Source organism: Papilio polytes, unplaced genomic scaffold (assembly GCF_000836215.1).
Source record: "Papilio polytes unplaced genomic scaffold, Ppol_1.0 DF822067.1, whole genome shotgun sequence".
Lineage (NCBI taxonomy): Eukaryota > Metazoa > Arthropoda > Insecta > Lepidoptera > Papilionidae > Papilio > Papilio polytes.
In genome coordinates this window covers 7,769,873-7,793,246 of record NW_013527137.1, presented here as the reverse complement: position 1 = coordinate 7,793,246, position 23,374 = coordinate 7,769,873, and the positions used below count along the sequence as shown (strand labels likewise).

General features: G+C 35.8%; 1 protein-coding gene across 1 annotated transcript in view; it reads right to left on the bottom strand.

Annotated features, from left to right (window-relative positions):
• The window catches only part of LOC106107311 (tau-tubulin kinase 1), a 45,914-nt gene that overhangs the window by 6,000 nt on the left and 16,540 nt on the right, over positions 1 to 23,374 (bottom strand). The window contains exons 3-23 of the mRNA XM_013288115.1: positions 17,553 to 17,623; positions 17,112 to 17,200; positions 12,191 to 12,252; positions 10,568 to 10,706; positions 10,265 to 10,415; positions 9,565 to 9,706; positions 8,982 to 9,054; positions 8,736 to 8,865; positions 7,974 to 8,113; positions 7,111 to 7,308; positions 6,560 to 6,649; positions 5,893 to 6,045; positions 5,239 to 5,322; positions 4,746 to 4,866; positions 3,925 to 4,086; positions 3,366 to 3,454; positions 2,854 to 2,967; positions 2,103 to 2,279; positions 1,177 to 1,327; positions 587 to 750; positions 69 to 216 (exon numbers count right to left, since the gene is read on the bottom strand). Of these exons, the coding sequence (XP_013143569.1) occupies positions 69 to 216; positions 587 to 750; positions 1,177 to 1,327; positions 2,103 to 2,279; positions 2,854 to 2,967; positions 3,366 to 3,454; positions 3,925 to 4,086; positions 4,746 to 4,866; positions 5,239 to 5,322; positions 5,893 to 6,045; positions 6,560 to 6,649; positions 7,111 to 7,308; positions 7,974 to 8,113; positions 8,736 to 8,865; positions 8,982 to 9,054; positions 9,565 to 9,706; positions 10,265 to 10,415; positions 10,568 to 10,706; positions 12,191 to 12,252; positions 17,112 to 17,200; positions 17,553 to 17,623 (2,648 nt within the window). The remainder of the gene's footprint in view (positions 1 to 68; positions 217 to 586; positions 751 to 1,176; positions 1,328 to 2,102; positions 2,280 to 2,853; positions 2,968 to 3,365; positions 3,455 to 3,924; positions 4,087 to 4,745; positions 4,867 to 5,238; positions 5,323 to 5,892; positions 6,046 to 6,559; positions 6,650 to 7,110; positions 7,309 to 7,973; positions 8,114 to 8,735; positions 8,866 to 8,981; positions 9,055 to 9,564; positions 9,707 to 10,264; positions 10,416 to 10,567; positions 10,707 to 12,190; positions 12,253 to 17,111; positions 17,201 to 17,552; positions 17,624 to 23,374) is intronic.

The window sequence follows — 23,374 nt, the reverse complement described above, 5'->3', positions numbered from 1 at the left end:
TAAAGACCCTTAGTCTGTTTAAACCATAGCACTACTGCCCTGTACATAGTGCAAGTAGAAGTGAGTACCTTGTGTGCCGGCGTGCGCGGGCGAGCCGTGCGGCTCCGGCGTGGCGCGCACGCGTATCTCCAGCCGGCTGGACACGGTGCGCTCCGCCGGCCGCGCGCGCGCTCCGCCGCGGTCTGACGCCGACCCGCTGCCGGACCGCGACACATCCTAGTGCCATAATTTTATTTTAATACATTCTATTACATGCAATTTCCTGAAAAAATTAGGAACTAACATTTAAGGTTGAAAAAGCTGAGCAAATTTTAAGCAAATATTAACACGCGCGTTTTTTTAACGCTCTAAATCATACGCTCATATATCCAGCGCTTAAAATGCCACACTGTGCGATATAAAAACGCTGTCATATGAAAATATAAATACTTTTGTTCTGTTTTAACTATCTGTAATACACTTAATAAAGTGTGAATGAAAACTACAGATAGTTTCTAAATATGTCATTTTATCAACTTTCCTGTTAAATTAAATAGAAACTAAATACTCGTCACATGTTGGTCCTTCAAGCTGGATAGATACTTACTGGTAAACTGGCAGCTCTGGGCGGCGAGGGTTCAGGCGAGGGTCCGTCGCTGCGCGCCGCCACGCCGCGCATCACGTCCAGCCGGTAGCGCAGCGCGCCCGCCGCGCCGCCGTCGAACGACGCCTGCTGCAGCAGCGGCGGACGGAGTGACCTCACACGGGAACCTAGGTAACATTACTACATTTACGAGAATTTCAAGCAAAAAACTATAAAAAAATAAATAATAAATCTCCATTTTGAATATAATCACTTTCAAACGAGCAAATAACGACTTGAATTTGCCGAATTAAGAGACAACCGCTACTCAAAAACATCCGCAAATTCTGTACTTTTACTCAAAGGGGTGGACGCACAGAAAGGGGATATTTTCCCTTCCATTATTTCACATCCACTCCTATCCGTCCTTTTTAAATTTCTGTTTCTAGTTTGTCATGATAGGGTTATGAAACTAGCTTTCTCCCGCGACCTAGTCTGCGTAGAACAAAAACAACTTCGAGATCCATTCAGCAGTTTAGACTACAAACTCTAACAAACATCCATCCATCCATTCATCCAAACTTTCGTATTTATAATATTAGTAAGATATATACCAATAGCAGGCAATGTCCAGCTGCGCGGCAGTGTGGGCCGCAAGTGCGGGAAGGCGTCAATACCGGCGCTGTGCAAACAGCAACGGACCTTCGCGTCGTTCTTCGTCTTCTCTGTTTTCTCAACCTTTTCAACTTTCTCCACTACTTCTACCTGATTCGATAAACGAAAAATTAATTCACTTGAAAATACAAAACAAATTCTACGGAAACTCGATTTTATTCTTATTATAAATAATGTAATGCAAATATGTATTCAGACTAACCGTGGACTTCCACTGCATCTGTGCACATATTGTTCTTTATTTTCTAAGAGAGTGAGTAGGATGACCTGTTTCAGCAGTGGAAGCCTACGGTAAATCCAAAGATTTATCACAGTTGCTCATATAAATATACCTGATTACGCTTCTCGTGCCGCCGGAGAAGTCGTTGGAACTAATTCTTGCACAATTTCCCACATATTTGTATGTTGTGTGTAATGCTTAGTTTAGTGTTATCTGTCGTTAGTGGGACATTTAGGGACGAAAAATTGATATTTTAATCATATTTATATTGACATGCTATAAATATAATGGTATGGATAAAGGTTAGGATTATATTAACATAATTTTTAAATTAGGTTTTGTTAATATATATCCATATTATTATTATTAGAAATGGAATAAATATTAGCATTTTTCAATATATAATTAAGATGTTCAGATTGAATATAGGGGATCTTTCCTACTAGAAAAAAATATATCGTCGTCAAAGTTCTAATTCTAATCGATTATCATTGGAGTATCATTCCAATGATAATCGATTGATTGCGATTAGAATCGATTATTATTCCCGACAAATATATATGTAAAATTAGCTAGCTTACAATTTATTTTTTTTAAACCGGTAGGTTATGTGACGGAATACTCGAAATGTTACAATGATGTTACCTGGTTGTGTGTTGGTTTGCTGGGGGAGGGCGGTGCCGGCTGCTGCGTGGGCGGGGTGGGCAGCGAGGGCTGCGTGTGCTGCGTGTGCTGCGTGTGCGTGGCGGGCAGCTGCGTGCGCGCTGCGTTGGAGCAGCTCGACACCGCGCTCGTCGCTCGCCCGCCACGGTGCTCTGGCGACTGTTGAGTAATATTAGACAAAGATGTTAAAGTTGAAGGGAAAAAAGGACAAAAAGGCCATAAACATTTTGTTAGGGGAAAAGTCGGGGAAATACGCGGTGTACCAAAATAATATTGCCTTGTTCCTTGCAGATACTCAACAAACACGAATGGAAAAGATATGAAATTTGTACATAAGAGAAAGTTTGACAGTAACCCCAGATAAAAAGATTTTAATTATGGTTTAAGAATTTTATATGTGGTTTGGTAAAGCGCGTAGAATAACCTTTTGGCTTTTATTTACAAAAGCCGAAAACTTAGAGAAATTATGAAATAAGGCCATTCAAGACTTCACTATTGGTTAGACCTAAATTGACTTGTTACCTATCTATATTATTGTACATCATACTAATATCATAAATGAGAAAATTTGGGTGGATAGATATTTCTTACTTTGATATATTTACAACGTTAAACAGATTTCGACGAAATTTATCACATATGTAGTTTTTTTTATTTCGCGGACGAAGTCACGGTACGCTATATAACTCATTACCAAGTAGATAGTATGTATGTGTTGTGAGGACGTACATACGTGTTTATATACCTGCAGCTGCTCCTGTTTCCACTCGTTATCTGTGGTCTCCTCAGAGTCGTCGAACTGCGACTTCCAAAGCGAGACCAGAGTCAACGCACCTCCCTTCGTCATCTGTAATATTATAAATACATTGTCAAATAAGATTACATTAAATATTTCAGTGAAAAATATCTTCCCCGTCTTATTATGGGATCTAAGCTAGGTCTGCGTGAGAAACTAAAATGAATAAGGTCTTATTCTTAGTAATTTTTATATCTATTTTACATATTTGGCGTCTCTACCCTCGCCCCTACCCTCCCACCTGTTAATGCTTTTGCTTTCTACCCATTTCTTATAATAAAGGGAAAGATAAAGCGGATTTGGCAGAAGAGAGGACGTCTCTTTCTGTAGGCGACATAACCTTTTAAGTCGTTGGACTGTCTTTAACGGTCATTTCGCTATTTTAGCGAAATGTAGACTGTTTGCTTGTTTAGGTGTTTCTACCATATTAAAATATTAAAAAGGCTAACCTGTTGCAATGCAGACACATTGTCATCATCCATAACTGCGAACTGAGTGTAGCTCTGGTCAGCACGAGCTCTTGCTGTCCTACGGCCACCTTATACAAACAAATACAAAACTTTATACAAGACTTTTACAAGTATTTTAAAAACTATCGGTATTTGTTAGAACGGAATAAAAAAGTAACCACATTCTTGTATACATGAGCTACCGTCAAATCAAAGTTCCGTCAAGTTATCCGGAACAAATATGGACAGAAAGACGTACAAAACTTTTCTTTCTGCGTTGTTTATAAAATATTATTTTTTTAACAGATACAGACTCTATATAGACAGTTGTTTCAGAGCACATTCATTTCAAATATACAACCATTACCTTTTCTATTAGACTAGCTGTTGCTCGCGACTTCGTCTACGTGAAATTAAACAAATAATAAAAAACAGCCTATATCACTGATAACATAGCTTTTAAATGGTGAACTTTTGAAATCGACCCAGTAGTTGAGTTATTTCAATCCATACAAAATTCCAAATTTTTCCTCTTTATAATATCAATATATTTGTCTACCTCTCTTGAAATGTGTATCAGAATGCACGCTGTCCACGTCAGCTATGATGCGCGGGCTGACAGCGTCTCCCTGCAGGGAAGGCGAGGGCGCATGCGCTAGTTCTTGCACACACGTGGGCGGCGCCGTCACCACGCGGAGGCGGGCCAACGTCGGACCACCAGCTGTACAATACATTTAAATAATGTATTATAAAATAACAGTTATACGTCATAATGCGTACAGTTCGCAAATTATGTACATACAGTGGTAGTGCCCGCTTTAACATCTTAGCACGCCCCCAGTAATACCACGACCACACAGAAGACAGTTGTGAAATGGAAACAATTCCGTGTTTCGTCTGATGAGTGTGGTCCCGAAGGCCTAATTGAAGTCCCTTTCTCTTCACCACCCTATTCTTATAAGGAGAGTATGGGAAGGGGAAGTGGATTCGACGCTGGAGGAGACGCGTAGGAAGGGAAACATCCTCTTTATGTGCGTCTCCTCCTCCGTCGGATAAGGGTAGGCAACGCATCTGCAATTGCGGATGTCTATGGGCAGCGGTCGCTTCGCCGTTTTGGCGGATTTAGGTGGCCGCTTGCTCGTTTGTCACCTTGTGTTATAAAAAAAAATACAGTACGTACTATTAGACATTAATTGTAACAACGTAACTTAAACACTCAGAACACTGCCTACCGCCAGATTGGCGCGCTATTGTAACGTCTGAATGACATTGACAGATGTCATAGGGATGGGATGTGCCAATATGTTCTAGTGTTCGCTCATCATTCAGTGTAGTACTGATTTTCTTCTTAAGAGTAGGTACTATACGTGCAGTACGTACCGAGGGGCGGCGGCCTGGGTCTGCAGGGCGGCACGCTCTGGCGCTCGGGGCGCGTCGCCACGCTGCCCCCGCTACCCGCACTACCGCCCCCGCCGCCCGCCGCGCTTGTAGCACCACTTTCCTGCAACACAAACATCAACACCAGCTCACTATACGTCCCCACCGAGGGGCTTCGAGCCTACCCTAAGTAAGGGGTGAATAGGCCATAGTCAACCACGCTGGCCCAGTGCGGGTTGAGTTTACACGCAGGTTGCATCACGATGTTTTCCTTCACCGTAAGAACGGCGGGTAAATTGTGTACATATAAAAATTCGAAAAATCGAAAATCACATTGGTACATGGCGGATTCGAACCTACGACCTGTAGATTACAAGTCAAGTGCTTAAACCACTGAGCCACCGACGCTCTCACACAAATATAATCACATCATTATACTTAAAAAAAATTATTTTATAAACAAAATAAATCATGTTCAATGATCTAAGATTGATACCTTATTAACATGTCGGTCGGGAGATGGCGCAGGCGTAGTTCTGACTTCCGCTTCCTTTTCTGGCGTCGCCTTATCCGTCGCAGACTGAGGGCATACAAAATTATGTTAGTAACTTACAATTAATATATCGACATTTTATGACCTGTAGTGGACTGTATGATAAAATAAAAACTTTTTCTCTGAGATACTAACGCCTTTATTGCTCTCAATATACTGGACATCGAATATGTTTAATATTGACTTTTTATATTATTTCGCCGCGACCTCAATAACTGCTGCCTCGTGCCATGATTTTATTAGTTAATCGGCCGCGGTCATCCAAGGTTACACGTGCCGCGAGGTGCATCCAAGGGCGGCACGTGTAACAGCGAGTAGGCACAACATTTACGTTGCCAACATGACCCTTTAAAATATACTAATGTAAACCCCATTAGTTTGAAACTACTTGTTATTGTAATTTAGATCATACCAATATAATCATGAACACAGATTTCTTAGATATGTAGGATATCAGGAATCACAGAATATATTTGAATATTTTTTTTACTAAAATGTACTACACTTCTGCTATAGGTTACATGTATCACGCTATCTAAAGGGGTGAATAATTGGGTCACAAATGTTTTGAATAATATTCAGTATCAGTATACTGACGTATCCGTTGATGTGGTGCGTGGCGGGGCTGTGCGGGTGCGCGTGCGCGTGGCGCGGGCTGGCGGGCGCCGCGCGCTTCTCCTTGTGCGCGTGCGTGTGCGTGTCCGTCGCCACCGCCGCCGTGCCCTCCGTCTCCAGCCGGCGGCGCGCCTGCTAATGGATAATGAACCTTTACGTCAACGAATTAAAGTCGATTTTGGAATGATGGAAATAAGCACGCGCCTGCTAATGGATAATGAACCCTTATGTCAACGAATTACAGTCGATTTTGGAATGATGGAAATAAGCACGCGCTTGCTAATGGATAACGAACCTTGTTACGAATGGAATAGAGACGATTTTGAAATAAAAGAAATAAGCATCTACATTTTAGAATCTGTATATACCATTGTTATTGACGGAGAACTACATCATAATAACCATAATAATATTATAAATGCGATAGTTTAGATAGATGGAAGAATTTGTAGCCTAAACGGATTTCAATGAAATTTAGTATAGATGTAGAGGATAGTCTGGAAGAACACATAGGCTACTCACTTTTGTTTTTTTTTATTCCACGTGGACGGAGTCGCGGACGAAAGTTAGTAAGTAATATTTTTGTCAAATTGCATTTTTTATCGTAACTTAAAAAACAGTTCATTATTAGTATGTTTTGAGTACTCACTCTGTCGGGGGCGTGGTCTGGCTCCGTGGCTGCGGGCTCGGTGGGCGCTAGTGCGGCCCGTGCGCGCGCACCCGCTGCCGCTGTTACAGCCTGCACACCAAAATACACTTCAAATATTTAAGCAAAAATATTTAAGAGTAAACTTTATTAAATGTAGGACAAACTACAGAAATAATAAAACTGTAACTTGTCCATGGCTCACACTATTAAAACCATCAAGTGATACAACCAAGCGGTAGTTTACGTTTATATTTTCTTCTTCACCTCAATTTAAATTATTTGCTCATTAGTGGAGCATTATAGTCTCCCCCCCCCCTTAGCCTACTCCCTTAGGTTTTCATCCTTCAGATAACTATCTGTCATCATATAACACCTTTTACGCACTAAAAAAATTGAAGTAAATGTCTCTTAGGGCCTGTCCCACCACTGGCTTAGTCTCAGATAGAAAGAAAACGTCACTCAGATAAAATAAAAATCCGATTTCCATAACACATTTTGGGTTGTTAGACGATTTACAATTTTGTGGGACAGGCCTTAGTGAGTGAACTTACATCCTTCTCCCAGTCATAAGGGTCGGAGTCCCGTATCCCGCGGCGCTTGCAGCAGCGCTCCAGCAGTGACGTCAGCATGGTGTAGTCCGGCGAGTCCGCGTACTCCAGCTGCTGCACGTGCTCCAGGAACTGACGCAGCTCTGATGGTAGATGCTTCAGCAGCAGGCGGTAGTCGTACTTCTCCTTCATCAGCCCCACCTGCAGATATACGTTAGATTCTGTTTAATGCAATATACAGTGGTATGGTCGATGGGTTTTTCACCTTATGAGATATATTGCTCGCGAATTCGCCTGTGTGTGATTAAAAAAACAATAAAAAATATAGCCTATGTTACTGATAACGTAGCTTTATGTAAGAATTTTTAAATCAGCTCAGTTTTTGTGTTATTACAAAATACATAAAAATACAATCTTTCCTCTTTATAATATTTCTATAGAAAAATATTACAGTTTACTTGATAGTGCTAATCAAAATTATATTGATTTTTTTTTGTTGATACAGATAATATAATTTTCTTAAATTAAATGAAAAATGAATTAGTGAGATATGATTATTTACATAGGAGCCAATGATTGGATATTTGTAGTCTTACAAATCTATGTTAGAATGGACATTGTTGAATTAAACAGTATTTAGACTGTCTCTAAAACATTTAATTCCAGAAATTTTAAGTAAGTTAACAAATATTATAAAGAGGAAAGATTTGTATTATTGTATGTATTGAAAAAGTTTAAAAACTACTGGATTTCAACAATTCTTCCACCATTAGTAAGCTACGTTATCAGTAACATAGGCGATTTTTTATTAATTTTTAATTACAAGCGAAGTCGCGCGCAACTAGTAGTTAATATAAAAAACAAACCTGTTCCTTATCTTTAATCTTCCTCCAAGGCAGTTGTCCGTTGACGAATTCAACCAGCATATAGAACAACGACCAGAGATCATCGTGTCTGCCCATCTCCTTGTTTTTATGAGCATTGATAGATGCGTATCTCACAGTGCCTAAAAAATAATCAAAAATATACTAAACTTTGATTTTAATTTTCTTAATATGAAGTTAGTGGAGGTAAGAGCTACCTTCAGGAATGAGGAATCGATGCAGTGGAACATACAATGGCATCTACGTAAACTATCATAAGTCACAATTTTGCGATTTATTGTTTTTTCGTATTTTAAAATTGGCTTTGTAAACACTAAATTTTGGTTGTATTTTAAATTAACAGAAATAAATGTAAATTTTCGACATTTTGTAAATTCCAAAATCGAAAAGGTACAAAGCAGGATTCGAATACAAGATCTGTAGATTACAATACAAATCCATAACTTCGTGCCAAAATAGAGAACAAAAACTAGGAGGATATGACTTATATTTGGTATTTTGTATATGGGTGTTGTAATGTATAATAAATAAAAAATTGAAATAGCTCTATTGGTTTCCCCTTGAGCAGGACACTGGTGTGCAAACTAGGATGGCGCCTACTCCAATGACCAGAAAAAACACAATAACAGAAAAATAAACAAGTATGGAAATATTAAGAGAAAAAAAAACTATATGTGCAGTAGTGGTGGGTAATGTGTAATGTGTAGTGTGTAATGAATAGGGGAAATGTATGACTTGTTATACCTCTGAATCCAGCGGCGGCGCGCGGCGGGCGCACCTGTCCATTGCTGGTGGTATACTGGCGCGCCAGTCCGAAGTCCAGCATGTACACGCGACGACAGTTCGACGGATGCCGGCCGATACTGAAGTTACTCTGTTATCACGATGATAATCATTTAAGTAAGTGGAGTAAATCTACTTAAGTTACACGATATAATAAAAAATTCCGAACGATATTGAAATTTGTAAAAATATATTTAAATTACTTACAGGTTTAATATCTCTATGTAGAAATCCGACAGAATGTATTGAATCTATTGCTTTTAATATTTGAAGGCCCAATCTGAAATAAATAAAAATTTAAATTCATACTAAAATCTATTTTGTATACTAGATACTAGAATAATTATAAAAGTGACAAAATATTAACAATACAATTTAAAAAAAATATTCAAAACTAGCTTTCGCCTGCAACTCTTTACCAAAATAATAAAAAATGAATAAAGAGCCGATGTTTTCCTACGTCTTCCAGACTATCTACATTCTATGCCAAGTTTCATCAACATCCATTCGGCAGTTTATACTAAAAACAAACATCCATCAAAACTTTCCCATTTATAATATTAGATCTGACTAAACTATCCCACAATCGTTTAGTCGCGCTTTGTTTTCTATGAGCTTATATGGAGATACACTCAATTTTTACTGCAACTAAATAGTTGCATTCGTTACGAAACAATTAACAATCGCACAACAATTGTGTTACAGCTTAGTCAAAGGTGCTCCTCTTAGTAAGATAAAATTGTGAGTTACGTTCGTTTACATAGGAGCCACTATCACATATTGTACCCACCGTAGAGTAGTAGAGAGTGAGAAAGCTCCTCGGGGCTGCGCTCGTCGCAGTTCTGCGAGATTCCGACCCTGCAGTTGCATCACTACGTAGTTGAAACGCGCATTACGACCGCAACCGATGAAACGACACACATGCTCCTTGCCTATATAAAAACATAAATAAGAATGTTTGTTAATTAAAAAAACAAAAAAAAACACATCCATGACACTCTGGATAAGAATAAAAACACAATGACACTTCAATCGTTAACATCGATCCAATCGTTTAGGCTCTAGGCCGTTTCATACATGACAACATATAATAGACAGAAGTACTAAATCTTAGAGCGCACAACTTTGACTATATTATCGCACAACTATTTAGTACGCTTTGATTCCTATGAACCTATATGGAAGTGCGCACACTATTCGATTTTTAGTTGTGCAAATAGTTGAACTGGCTACGAAACAAATCAATCAATCGCACAACTGTTGTGCGATTGTTTAGTCAAAGGTGTGCGCGCGATACTTTTTGTCGAATATCGAAACATTGAAATAAACAACCAGTCTAAACTCCAATGTGAGAGACGACAAATTTTAAAGTCATATTGTAAGCAACGTTTACAAAGCGATATAAGATTATTATTAGAAGTATATAAGATTCGTTTCAATATTCTGCTGTTAAACAATCAATAACAAATGTTTATTAAAATAGCACATACCTTGTAGTTTCTTCAACACGGCCACTTCCATCTTGAGTACTTGTTTAGGTTGTCTAGCTGACTCCACTTTGAGTGCCACCTGTTCTTGTGTTACCAGGTCTAGACCCTCGTAGATCTCCCCGAATCCACCGCCACCTATCTTTTTTACAACCTGGAAGAACACATTTTCATATTTTAGAATATAAATTCATCTCTATTAATTATGCCACTATCGTGTTAGGAAATCATACTAATTTATTATTAACCAAGACTTTTAACGAGTTTTTCTTTCCTTTTTCAATATTTTTGATGAATATAGCTGACCTTCCATCTCTCCTTGACGACGTGTCCCGGCTGCAGCAGGTCCTCGGATGCCATGGTGATGTGGTGCGCGCGCCGCGATGTGTCACAGCGGGACGCCTCGCGAGAACGATTGCCGCCGAAGTTAGGGAGGGTACGCGACCTAACAATAACATTTAAGTTATAACCCTTACTAAATATTTTTACCTTTATAAAGCTATAATCACAGACTTATTAAAACAGACATGTTTGTATCGTCAATATAAATACTAAAACTTTTCAAAATAAATTCATAGGCAAAACGTAACGTTGTCTGTCTATAAAATGTGTGAATATCGGTTCTTATTTCCATTTAACTTTATAATATTAACACGTTCAATGCCAGCTGTCATACAAAACTATGAATATTGCACAAGAAGCAAGACTAACAATTCTGTATCTATAGTCTATAGTGAATTTTAATTGAAGACATTTAAATATAACAAAAAATCTAAGAGGTAATGCACTTCTCTAGATAAATCACTGTTATTAAAACGAGGTTTCAAAGTTTACCGCAAACCGCTTTGTACGCGGCTTTGAGTTCAAAGAAAATAACTACACGTTTAATTTAGATCCAAAAAGATCAATGCTTTCACACTTTACCTTTACTTTGCAAGTTATTACAGTTAAAATATAATAAATTAATATAAACATCATATCATAATCAAGGCCGTAAACTTACGCTGGGAAATTAAAAAACTTCTACAATGTTGACAATGGAATAATTAACGGTCGAGCAAAGCATTATACAATATGCAGAGGCTTACGCTCGCAAATATTTAACTTAAGCTTACTGTGAATAGAACTTAATTTACATATTATTCACTTGAAATGTTTAAAATTATTGTTACTTTTTAATACAAACAGAACTTAACGACAGGTTTTTTCTTATCGTAAGTTATAACTGAAAATATTGTTATCTCAGATTTTGTTTAATGATCGAGAACATGTTTGTAAACAAATTAGAAGTGAAAACGCGATCATTTAACACTGCTAACGTTGTTAGAGCGTCGGTGGCTCAGTGGTTTAAGCACTTAAGGTTCAATTCCCGCCATGTACCAATGTGATTTCCGATTTTTCGGATACTCATATGTACATAATTTAACCAATCTTCTTACGGTGTAGGAACACATTGTGTAACTTGCTCATATCGGCTCAAATATTCAAAGATATGTGTGAAGTCGACCAACCCGCAATGGGCCAGCGTGGTTGACTATGGCCTAGTCACCTCTGACTTAGGGCAGGCTCCAAGCCACGCAATGGGGACCTATAGTGAGGAGATGATGATGATGACCGTTGTTATATTGCGTGAATAATTTGAACAAGCCCTTTTATCTATTTCACTCAATAGATAGTTCAATAAATTGAATATTTCTATAGTTATGCTCTAAAATCCTCTCATACCGGTTCGACATTTTCATACCGATATAAAATAGTCTTCATAATAATCGACGAGTTGGCGTCTCGAGTATTTACCTCTCATAATCCGTATATATGAGAAATTTTCAATTTTCTACCTCTCCTCAGTAACTTGGGTCGCATAACCGTGTATTTATATTCGTAAAATAAGACGTAAAATCTATTTTTATATTTGAATAGTGCTCTCACCTCAGTAAAGGATTAGGTTGCACTCTGGGAGTGCTAGCGGCTTCCTCGCGCCGCTCTTCCCTCTGAAACAAAAAACAATACCTCGTCAATAAAAAATAATATAGAACGAAATCCTTGCAATTTCTGTGTTAGCATGAATAGCCTTACAAATAAACGCGGTATAAAGTTAAACTTAGGAATAAACTGAGTATAAGCCAAATTTGTATTAATATTTGCTTATACTCAGTTTATTCCTAAGTTTAACTTTATACCGCGTTTATTTGTGAGGCTGAAAGAGTTTTAAGATTATATGCTTTGTATATTAAATCTGCACTTAAGGACTTTCTTATTGACTTTGAGTAGCAGTTAGACTTATCTGGCATATCTAAATTCATATTTCTTAGTATAAATGTATCTCTTTTAAACATTCTAAATTAAAATATGCTATCTATACTATTATAATAAAGTGTAAACACACACTTCTTTGTTGCCTAAGATGTCAGCAATTACAGCAAATTTTTGAATAATCCATTTTTTAATAAAAATCCCTACACTTTCGTCACACTTTAGGCTTTATATTTAAACTTAGGGGGTAAAAATTTTGTGGGGGTAAAAAAAATCCTAATGTGGAAAAGAGACCATCAGTTGCTGCCAACATCAAGGAAGCAAGGTTGCAATGGTTTGTCATGTCATGTCATTTTGACATTTGCAATTGATAATTTGACAAATGTAAACAATGAAATTAAATTCTCATAATTTTATGCAGATGAAGCCACACGGGAACAGCTAGTGTTAAAATATACAGCAAGTATGTTTTCATTCATCCTTTCTAGAGCTATTTGCACGTTATTTGTAAAGTTAAAAGAATTCTCATTGCATTAAGTTTATGCAAATATATTGCAAATCAACAGGTAGGGGCAGACTAATTTGTTAGAACGGTAATGTGCAGTTAACACGCACTTTATAAATAACACAAAACACGATAAAATTCCAAAACAATAAGCTTTCATTTCAAACTTATGCACATTTTCATAAATACTTCAAAACATGAAATATTCACCACAAATTTAGCAGAATTTGCAACATGAACGATAATACAATAGTCTCCAAGGCTTCTATTTGCAGGTTTTCTAGCTACTTTAAACCATTCGATAGTACTTATAGCACAATAAATTAATAAAATGTGGTTCCCAACTACGTAACTTAAGTTTTACTTCGTTATAACTTAGGTCAATCTAACACTCATTATTAGGTAGAGATAAAATAAATAAGTTTCAGAAACCCAGCATATAACGTACAAAAGTAAACCAACCGAAAAATGCATATTTTGTGTTTCATCACCACATAATTTTGTTAAAACTTTATTAACATTTGCTACATTAGTTTAATAAAAAAACATGATATCACAAACACGAGCAGTGGTCTGTAAAGTTTACAAAATAATAACAATTTACTACAATGTACTTTCCGTGCACAAGGCCAAGCAAGGCCGCGGTCAAGTGGTAACAAAACAGCTGACAGCTGTACCAACCATACACTGGCAATTGTTTACATATCGACATCTCTTTCATTATCTTTTACAAAAAAGAGACAAATGTACACAATTGTGGCAGTGGAAATCAACGATGAAGACATATGTGGTCAGTAAAGAACCGCAAGAGATTTGATATACGGTTTGTGTGTGAAACTAACAAGCATTCCCGACTTCGCCTGTATAACATAAAATATAACTATTGACCTATTTTAGGGACACAAGTGATGGCTTTCTACTAAAGAGAGATTTAATAATTTAAGGAAAGTTTGCAATTTGAAATTCGGATTCATGAAATGTTAGCCGGACCAATGGATTATTAATAAAATCGCTATATTATTTGGTCAATTTTACCTCGACAGGCAATTCGATCTGACCTTATCAATGAGGGTAAATGCCAGCAATATTAACCTTTAATGAATTTTGTTCCCAAATGTTACTCCTTTGTAAGTAAATCCCTCGGGCGGTTTGTTCGTTGAAAACACAAGAACATTTTTATTATAACAATGATTATTTCTATATACTAGCTGTTCCTGTGCGATTTCATCAGTATAAAATTATTTTATTGTTTACATGTGTCAAATTGTCAATTGCAAATGTCAAAATGACATGACAAACCTTGACAGTCTTGCTTCCTTGATGTTGGCAACAACTTATGGTCTCTTTTCCACATTAGGGTTTTTATCCAAATATTTACCCCCAAGTTTAACGGCGTAAAAATATATAGCCTAAAGCGTGACGTAAGTGTAGGGCTTTTTATTAAAAAAAAGAGGTATTCGAAAATATGCTGTTATTGCTGACATCTTAGGCAACAAAGTAGTGTGTGTTTACGCTTTATTATATTAGTATAGATATAGATAGTATAGATAAGTATAGATGATATATGTACATAAATGCTAGATGAATCAAATATAAGATATTTTATTCGGTTATGTATTAACGATTTCTTTATGTATTTTTAAAGGTTTAAACAACAACACTTAACTGAATATAACTAGGCCATGATAATCCGACCCATATTTCTAACCTCACCCTGTATACTAAAAAGTAAGATCGAAAGAGCTCCGAAAGTAAGAACTTCGCCTACAATCGGCATTGTAACACGACCTTGCGGGGTGAAAACAAAGATCAATATGAGACACGGTCGTCTCAACAGGGTTGACACCTCTGATTTTTTTTCAAGAAAAATATTAGAAAAATGTAGGTAGCGCGTACCATCTTTCGACTGCATTATCACTTTCTTGAGATGGGATCGTGGTCAAGCGCTAGCTTAACAAATATAAAAAAATGTTTATAATACTAATACTTCTGGAAATCCGATTTCCTAGGACGTGGTTTACTATATAGTCAAATGACAAGAATTGAACACATAAACACGTTATCGGATGTTCATATCCTTAACCATTATGCGCAGTTAACACTTACCCCGTTTAGTTTAACAGTTGCGACGGGCAGTCATAGATTGTTTGGCGTCACTGGCGACAGTAAAAGTTCACATTGGGCTAATTAATTTCCAGTCTAGTTATTAAACTCTACCCATCAACTGTAGTGGCCAAGTGAACCATTAGACTATTTATGTTTCAATTACGTATGTTCAGGCTACGTGTTTGACAACGATGATTACTGGTCAAAGTGATACAAGTCACTCGATATTCACTTGTTTCCCTAAGAATCAATTTTTTTTTTCGCCGCATACATCCGGGTTGACAGCCCTACGTCTCAGCCAGATTCTACAGCACTATAACTATACTGAGAAAACTTTTTTCCAGCCACTAATGAATACCATTGAAAACGCTGCCCTCATTCACTAGCTTTTACGACTTGGACTTGGAAATATTTCTAAGTTATTATACTTTTTAGAGAAGTAAAAAAATATTAAAAGTATACGATTATTACAGTTCTTAAGCTATCTTAAAGAGCTCTTTATATGAGCATTCAGTTTCTTAAGCCTACGCTCAGTTCTAACTGAAGAATCGAACTGATTAATTAAAACTCACCAACAACAAACCACTAACAGTATGTAACACTCTTTAGACGGGTTTTGCTTTTTGCTTATAGGTACTATCAGTATTATTTCGAAAGTATGAGATATTTTGTTTTTTCCTTTCGCAATTGAAATCTTAACAATATAAAAAACACTTTAGTATCTGACACATTGCCAACGTTTAATTTTAGTTAGACTTTTTATAGGTTGGTATTATTGTTCAAATTGTGGAAACAAGAAAAGTGGAACCGAACCTATAGTTCATATACTTACTTTAGATAAATATTGAATTATTTGCAAAACAGTTTGATCCATAGACTTCATGACTGACACGTCTATCATCGACTATGTTACACCAACAAATGACATACACTTAGTAAATTAGCACATACGGACAAATTCATTCCGCACCGTATATGGAAACTGGTCGAGATAGTTTACTGGTTGACAAGTATACTTGAATATATCAATTCTATTACTAATGGCAGTTATAAAAGAGACTAAATTATTATCTGAGGTGCAAAACGTATATGAATTTACACGTTCCAAAATTGACAACTCAAAGAGCGTCAAAAAATGAGTTGACAGCATTTCTGTTCATCATCTCCCCCTATCTTATCCTACTCCCGTAGGATCGGCGCACCGGGTTTTCGTCCTCAAAATAACTATCATCCGTCACCTCAGTCATCACTTGATCATGTCACCTTTCACGCAATCCATCCATCTCTTTCTAAGTCTTCATTCTGCATTTCTATTCTCGTGCTAAAATATATTTTAACACTGGCTTTCGCCTGCAACTCCACTCGCGCGGAATTAAAAAAAAACAAATGTCAGTAGCCTATGTGTTCTTCCAGACTATGCTCTACATATATGCCAAATTTCATCGAAATCCGTTCAACCGTTTAGGTGATAAACTCTAACATCCATCCATCTAAACTTTCGCATTTATAATATTAGTATAAAGTATGATAAAATGTCGTGCAATATTGTATTTCAATAAGGCGTCGCATACAGGGGGACAGTGAAGGAGGGCATGAAAAGATGGAGATATTTTTACTCTGTGAAGCTGTAGCACTTTTATAGTCAAGAATATAAAGGTAATTTTCTGTATAATTTTAGTTCGAAGTGATTTTAAATGGAGTGTAAAAACAAGGCGGTGTGTCTCCAAGAGTAGAACGACTTTACAAGATTTACTCGTTCACAGAGAGATCAATTTTCCAGTCTTTGAGCACAAATATTTATAACTGGCAATCCGCCCCGGCTTCGCCTGGGTGGCAAAGAAGATATTTTCAGATATTTAATGTCATATTCATACCCTTAAACAAAATATTGCCTATGTTAGTTGCACTCAGTGACAATGTGTCTTTTTTAATGGCGAAAGTATTTTGGTTAAATTTAAATCTGTGGTACATCTGAGTGTGACTGACCTGTGGCTCATGGCGGCGCGCACGGGGCTGCTGCTGAGCGGCAGGGCCCGAGCCCTGGGACGCGGTGTCCGCTGATGACGACGAGGATTCTGTCAAAACATAACATGTATTAAGGCGCTGTTATGGCAAATTGCGCATCTTTGGAAGCATAGAACAGGATTTCTACAAAGATTTGATTGGTGATATTTTAGTATGTGTAACTTCAGTCCTTTAACGTAGAACAGAATCACGATTGGACAAACTTTTCTCGATAGATTTATATTTTGAAAATGTGCCTACTTCTGTAAAAATCACCATATATCTGCAAAACTACAGCGAAAGTAAAAAAAAGAGAGAACAATTTCTATGCATAAGCCGATTGCAGCGATCCTTGGACAGATTATACTAATAATTTTTCATTCAAAGTGTTCGTCAATATACTAAAGTATGTTATTACATTACCTGATCTGTGAGAGGCGTGCGGTGCCAACTGCTTGAAAGATTGCTCCCTCTCGCAGGTCGGCTCCTGCTCCCTGTAACAAACATACAAAAACATTAACACTTTACATGAATTTATCATTTCATTATGAGTAAAATAACATCGCAACAAACGTAATCTGTAATCTATAAAAATCGAAAAGGATATTTTACTGTGTGAAGTTGTAACTCGCTTTTGCCCGCGAATTCGTCTGCGCGGCATTAAAAAAATATATTATATATTAAAAGCCTCTGCCAACATCTTGTGGTTACAGGTGGTGAATTTTACACAACTATAGGCTAGATACCACGATCGATCCACAAGTAGTAACTCTTGCGTCTTTATATAAATTTTAATATAAACGGTCTTTAATAAAAACGTCCCTATTATAAAGCTTTCTTTGTGAAGATGCTTTTATAAAATGTCACAAGGTGACTGTACAATCTCTATATAGGTATATAGGAGCAATAAATAGCGTATTTACTGCTGGATAAATACGATACTAAACGAAGAGAGGTGAGGTTTTACTGTTTTTAGGTCAGTCCCCCAGCTAAAAGGTGACCTTGAACGCTATAATGGATCACTATGGAAGTTTGTGGAATTTGTAACCAATGTCTTGTAAAACCCGCTACCGACGATCAGATCAAGTTCAGTTCAACTTTCAGTTAAAATTATATGAACAGTGTCAATTTTTGAGTTAAAACTATCAGAATTGATCATCTGTACAGGACTTAAGTCACCAAAAAATGTTTTAAAAACAAGTTTTCAAGTGTTGTATTCATAAACCTTCTGTCGGTGGTGTTAGCTTTTTTAGTTACTTTTTAAAATAACAATATGTTTGTAATTATGTTCAAACGCATTCTTTAAACATTTGTTTCATAATCGGACAGTAATCAGATGTCAGAAATAAAAGTGTTGTATTAACTGGGCTAAACGACGGTTATATTGGTAGTGGCGAACAGGGGGATGGTGGATATATGGAAAAAAGGTGTTATTGGTAACGTTATTCTGTACAAATTGGAAGAAAACATAAGAGATAGATAAGAATATATTTTATTAAAGCATAATATGGTTGTGACGCTCATAATGGGTATTAAAACAAGTAAATAAAATTATCTAACAATGCAAATAACAAAACATACTTGCGTGTTTCTGCTACATAATCTACGTTGCATAAAACGTACCCCACCCTCTACAAATCCAAACAATCTTCACATCTTATTGATCGGTTTCTGGCCTATTAGATGGTATCAGGGGATATCAATGGAGGGTAGATTTTATAACCCTACTGCTGGGTAACCCTGCCAAGTTAAATGACAAAACGCAATGACAACATGCGAGGATCACTTCGTACCGTCCACAGCCGTTACACTCCCTAAAATTAATTAAATTAAAAACTATAGCGTTACAAAGAGCAAACAACTTAAAACTATAAATTATACAATTAATTTATAAAATGCGATTTTTAGTTTATTCTAGTAATGCGGTATAATAAAATCATTTTAATAATTTACACATGAACCATGTAATATTTTTAATGTAATTGACAGATATAAGCAATAATGTTTTTTACAAGGTCTACGCGTCGAAAAACAAATTTTAAACCATATGGAAAATGTTTAAAATTAAACACGTATACTTACCGTATCTTACTAATGTTAAAAATAAGAAAGATAGATGGATGTATGTCTGTTAGAGTTTGTAGCCTAAACCGCTTAATGGTTCTATAAATATGGCAAAAATGTAAAGGATATTCAGGAAGAATACACAGGCTACTAGATTTTGTTTTTTGTTTATATTTCCCGCGATCGGAGTCGCGGGCGAAAGCTAGTATACTAATATTCCTTGTATATAAAGTTTATTATATAATGACCTACTATAACTGCTTTTTTAACCGCAATAACCTTGTAAAGACACGCCTCTGTCCGCACGTAACTTAACTCGAACTTATCAAGTAAATTAATATCATAGTTGTATGTCAGTGTATTGTAACAGACACTTGATGCGGGTGTTTCTTATTCCAAACGAAAACCAATTAATTTACGTTAATTCTATTCCTTAGAGAATAATACTAATTATATAAATGCGAAAGTTTGGATGGATCGATGTTTGTTACTATCTATCTCCAAAACAACTTAACGGATATCTATGAAATTTGGCATAGATTTAGATAATAGTCTGGAAGAACATATAGGCTACTTAAAAAATATATATTCGGCGCGGACGAAATCGCGGGCGACAACTAGTTACAAAATGAAACAATTCGTCTAATTTAAATTGGCCTTTGTTATCTTCTATTCGTATCATTGTTTCCTCCTTTTAAAAAGAATGTGTGGGATAAGAAGAGTTTTTTCCTTAAGTTTATTTGGCAATATCATATAGATAACCAGACCCAAGATTACTTTTTCATGCTGTCACTATTGCGTTTAACAAGACATAATGGTCAGCTTCTTGTGACGTCAGAAAAATGACATTTTTTTCTTCAAAACATTCGTCAAATGAGTGCCAAATTCACCGAGATCGAAGCACCCATTACACAGGGACATTGCGGTCGATATTAAAGCTTACAGGACGTGGGTACATTAACTTCAGTTTGGTAATAAAAATCTTTACGAATACTAAAACAACGCAGTATTTGAGCAGCAGTGCCCCCGCCATCGAGGACGGCCATATCATTCTTTTCTTGAAACTTAAGCCCAACAAAACTTAAGATAACTTAACAATTTCTTACGTTGTATAGAAAAGTAGTAGATAAATAGAAGTAATTAATAATTTTCGCGAATGCTATTGTTTACAAACGTACAAATAACAAAAAGTATACAAACGAATTTAGATCCAAATCCTTTTTATAGTTGGTTAAAATATCGGTTCACTTTTAAAGGGCTGAAAGTTCTATCGATTCGGAAATACCGCTTCATGGTTCATTTGAGTTAACCATACTTATTACATCAAATAACTGTTTCAGAACAATAATTTCACAATAAACTATGCATATAATTGAGACATACTTAAGCTTAAGCCGCCGCGATCAGTAGGAAAGTGGACTTAGTGACCAATTTACAACTCTGAGTTCGACTAACAACGCACAGTTCGATCTATTTTCAATTATACGTTAGTGCTTCTGATATTAGGAACTCTTTTAACAGCATGGAAACAAAAAGAAAAGTCAAAGGCGTTTAAAATTGAAGAAACTTTGTATACAGTTTTTCTTTGCCCTCATTCCTTCGCTTTTATGAATAAATACGAAACGAAAGTTCGCCCCGTTGAGATCTCAACGCTGAAGGGTTATACAGAGTAAGTACAATTCAAAGCATGAACACAGAGCCTTTATATTAAGTTTTACTGATTTTTCTGTACTGGACACATTTTATTCACAGTTTAATTACTCCTATAACTTTATCATTTTGGACTATTAAGTCGAAATAGTTTCTTTTTAAATCGGTTTTACCCGCACACTATCGAAAGTGCTAGCTTTAAATAGCGTTAAGTAGGCAACATAAAATTAGAGTATGTAGTTTATCACCCAACCTGACCCTAGCTTAAAACATGACAATTACGAAAACAATATTATGTCAAACATTGATATCTCGGCTTAAAACAAATAATAATAATACAAACGCCTTATCGATTGATTCGGACTGCTGTCTAATAAACACTGGCAATCTTATTTCTTACTAATCTTACTAATATTATAAATACTTAAATACTCATATTATAAATGCGAAAGTTTAGATGGATGGATAGATAGATGCATGGATGTTTGTTAGAGTTTGTAGCCTAAACCATTGAACGGATCTCGATGAAATTTGGCATGAATGTAAAGAATACTCTGGAAGAACACATAGGCTACTCACTTTTGTTTCTTTTTTTAATTCCACGCAGACGAAGTCGCTGGCGAAAGCTAGTAACTAAATAAAGGCATTAGTAGTTAAAAAAAAATAAAAAATGCTTCAGGCTATTTAACATTACAAGACCTCGCGTCTGAAGGTACTTTTAACAACAAGAAAACGACGCACGCGCATATATGTACACGAATAACTAAAGATGTATTTCGTCATTTGTGCGCACAATTGTCGCAGATTTATTATCATTAACCCGACACAGATAGTAGTCAGCAACACGGTAAACAGGTCAGCTCTTCAAAATATAAGTGGAAACAGCTAAACTTGATTGGGATAGTGTAGCTAAATGGAATTATCTATAGATCAGGGATTCCTAAACTTATGCTATGCCTCTCTAGGACTAGTGTGGGTTCCAAATTCCCCCCAACCCATAGAGAACCAAAAAAACAGATATAAAATAACTTTGAATAGGGGATCCCCCTTTAGTCCATAGAACAATGGTTGGCGACGCCCATGCCTCTATATGCGGTCCTAGGAGTTAAAAAAATTAAAACCTTGGTTTCAAGATTTAATTTTTTATATCTTATTTACCAGTTGTTACTGTTAATAGTAAAAAATACTAATTTATTCAGCAGATAAAAATACTGGTTATTACTTAAGTTTCACTTTGAAAAAATAACTCAGTTCACATGAAGAGGGAGTTTGTTAATAAACAATTTTTATTAACAAATTAAGAAAATAAAACATAATAATAAAGAAGTGAGAAAGACAACAATATCAATAGTAGGATATTTCACAATTTCATTAAATTTTTCTTTTAATAATTATAATCAAAATACTCAATTTCACATATTATTTGTGGAAATTAACAGTAAAATCTGATAAGAATCGACATTGTTAACGGTTGACTGATAGTTGGGTAATGTTATGCCCCACTAGCTGTAGCAACAATTGAGGAGGTAACCTTGAGTTTTCACTGACAAAATACTTGTACAAGAACATATTTTAATCTCTCACATTAGCCTAGAAAAAGAAGATGGCAATATCAGTAAATCAAGTTACTAAATTATTTTCATATAGTTGTGGCCCATAACATACAATAGACTGTAGTTAATATTCTTCATAAATTTATGTAGACATTTACAAGAAATTTCCATATATAAAACAACAGTTATATTTATCAACAACCTTATTTGTAGGAAAAAACCTTATAAAAGGCATATTAAGAGATTTTAAATAAACATACTGGTGTACATTACTGGTAACTATTTTATAAAAATTATTTTGCCCTTTTACCTTAGGAGAGTTGGCACAGTATATACATCTCTATCAACTGTCATATATGAATGCAAACTTAATTTAAATTATAAGAAATATTCTGGAATATTCAACAAGTTAATGTGTAGCTGTGGCTTTGAATGATACATTTATAACTGAGGAATAATTGGTTTATTAACGTAATTGTAGTTACGATGAATTGCCATTGTAAAATGTTATACACTGAAATCTTTGTTATAGAGCAATACATAAATTGTATTTTTAGATATATACAAAATGTATCAACAATAATTAATATACAGGACAATATAGTTTTGTAATGAAGAAACTTAATAAAAAATAAATACAACTATTAATACATACTTTCATCTACTTCTTCACTTGTCCCAGTTTTTAAAGGCAAATATAAGGGATAACTATTTTAATGTTTTTGGGCAGTGGAAACACAAAATTATAATAATATTTTTTTTTTATATAATCTGTCATAATGATTTGTCTATTTTCCGAGGCTAGATAAAATAATTTAAAGTAATCACTCTTAATTACACTACAGTTCAATATGTTTCATATCGATTTTCTGTGTAAACTAGCATAAAATTTTCGTAGAAAAAACCTACATATTTAAATAATAACGTATTACTTCTTTTAGTAGTTTTTTTTTTGAAAAAATTTAATATCCCACCGAA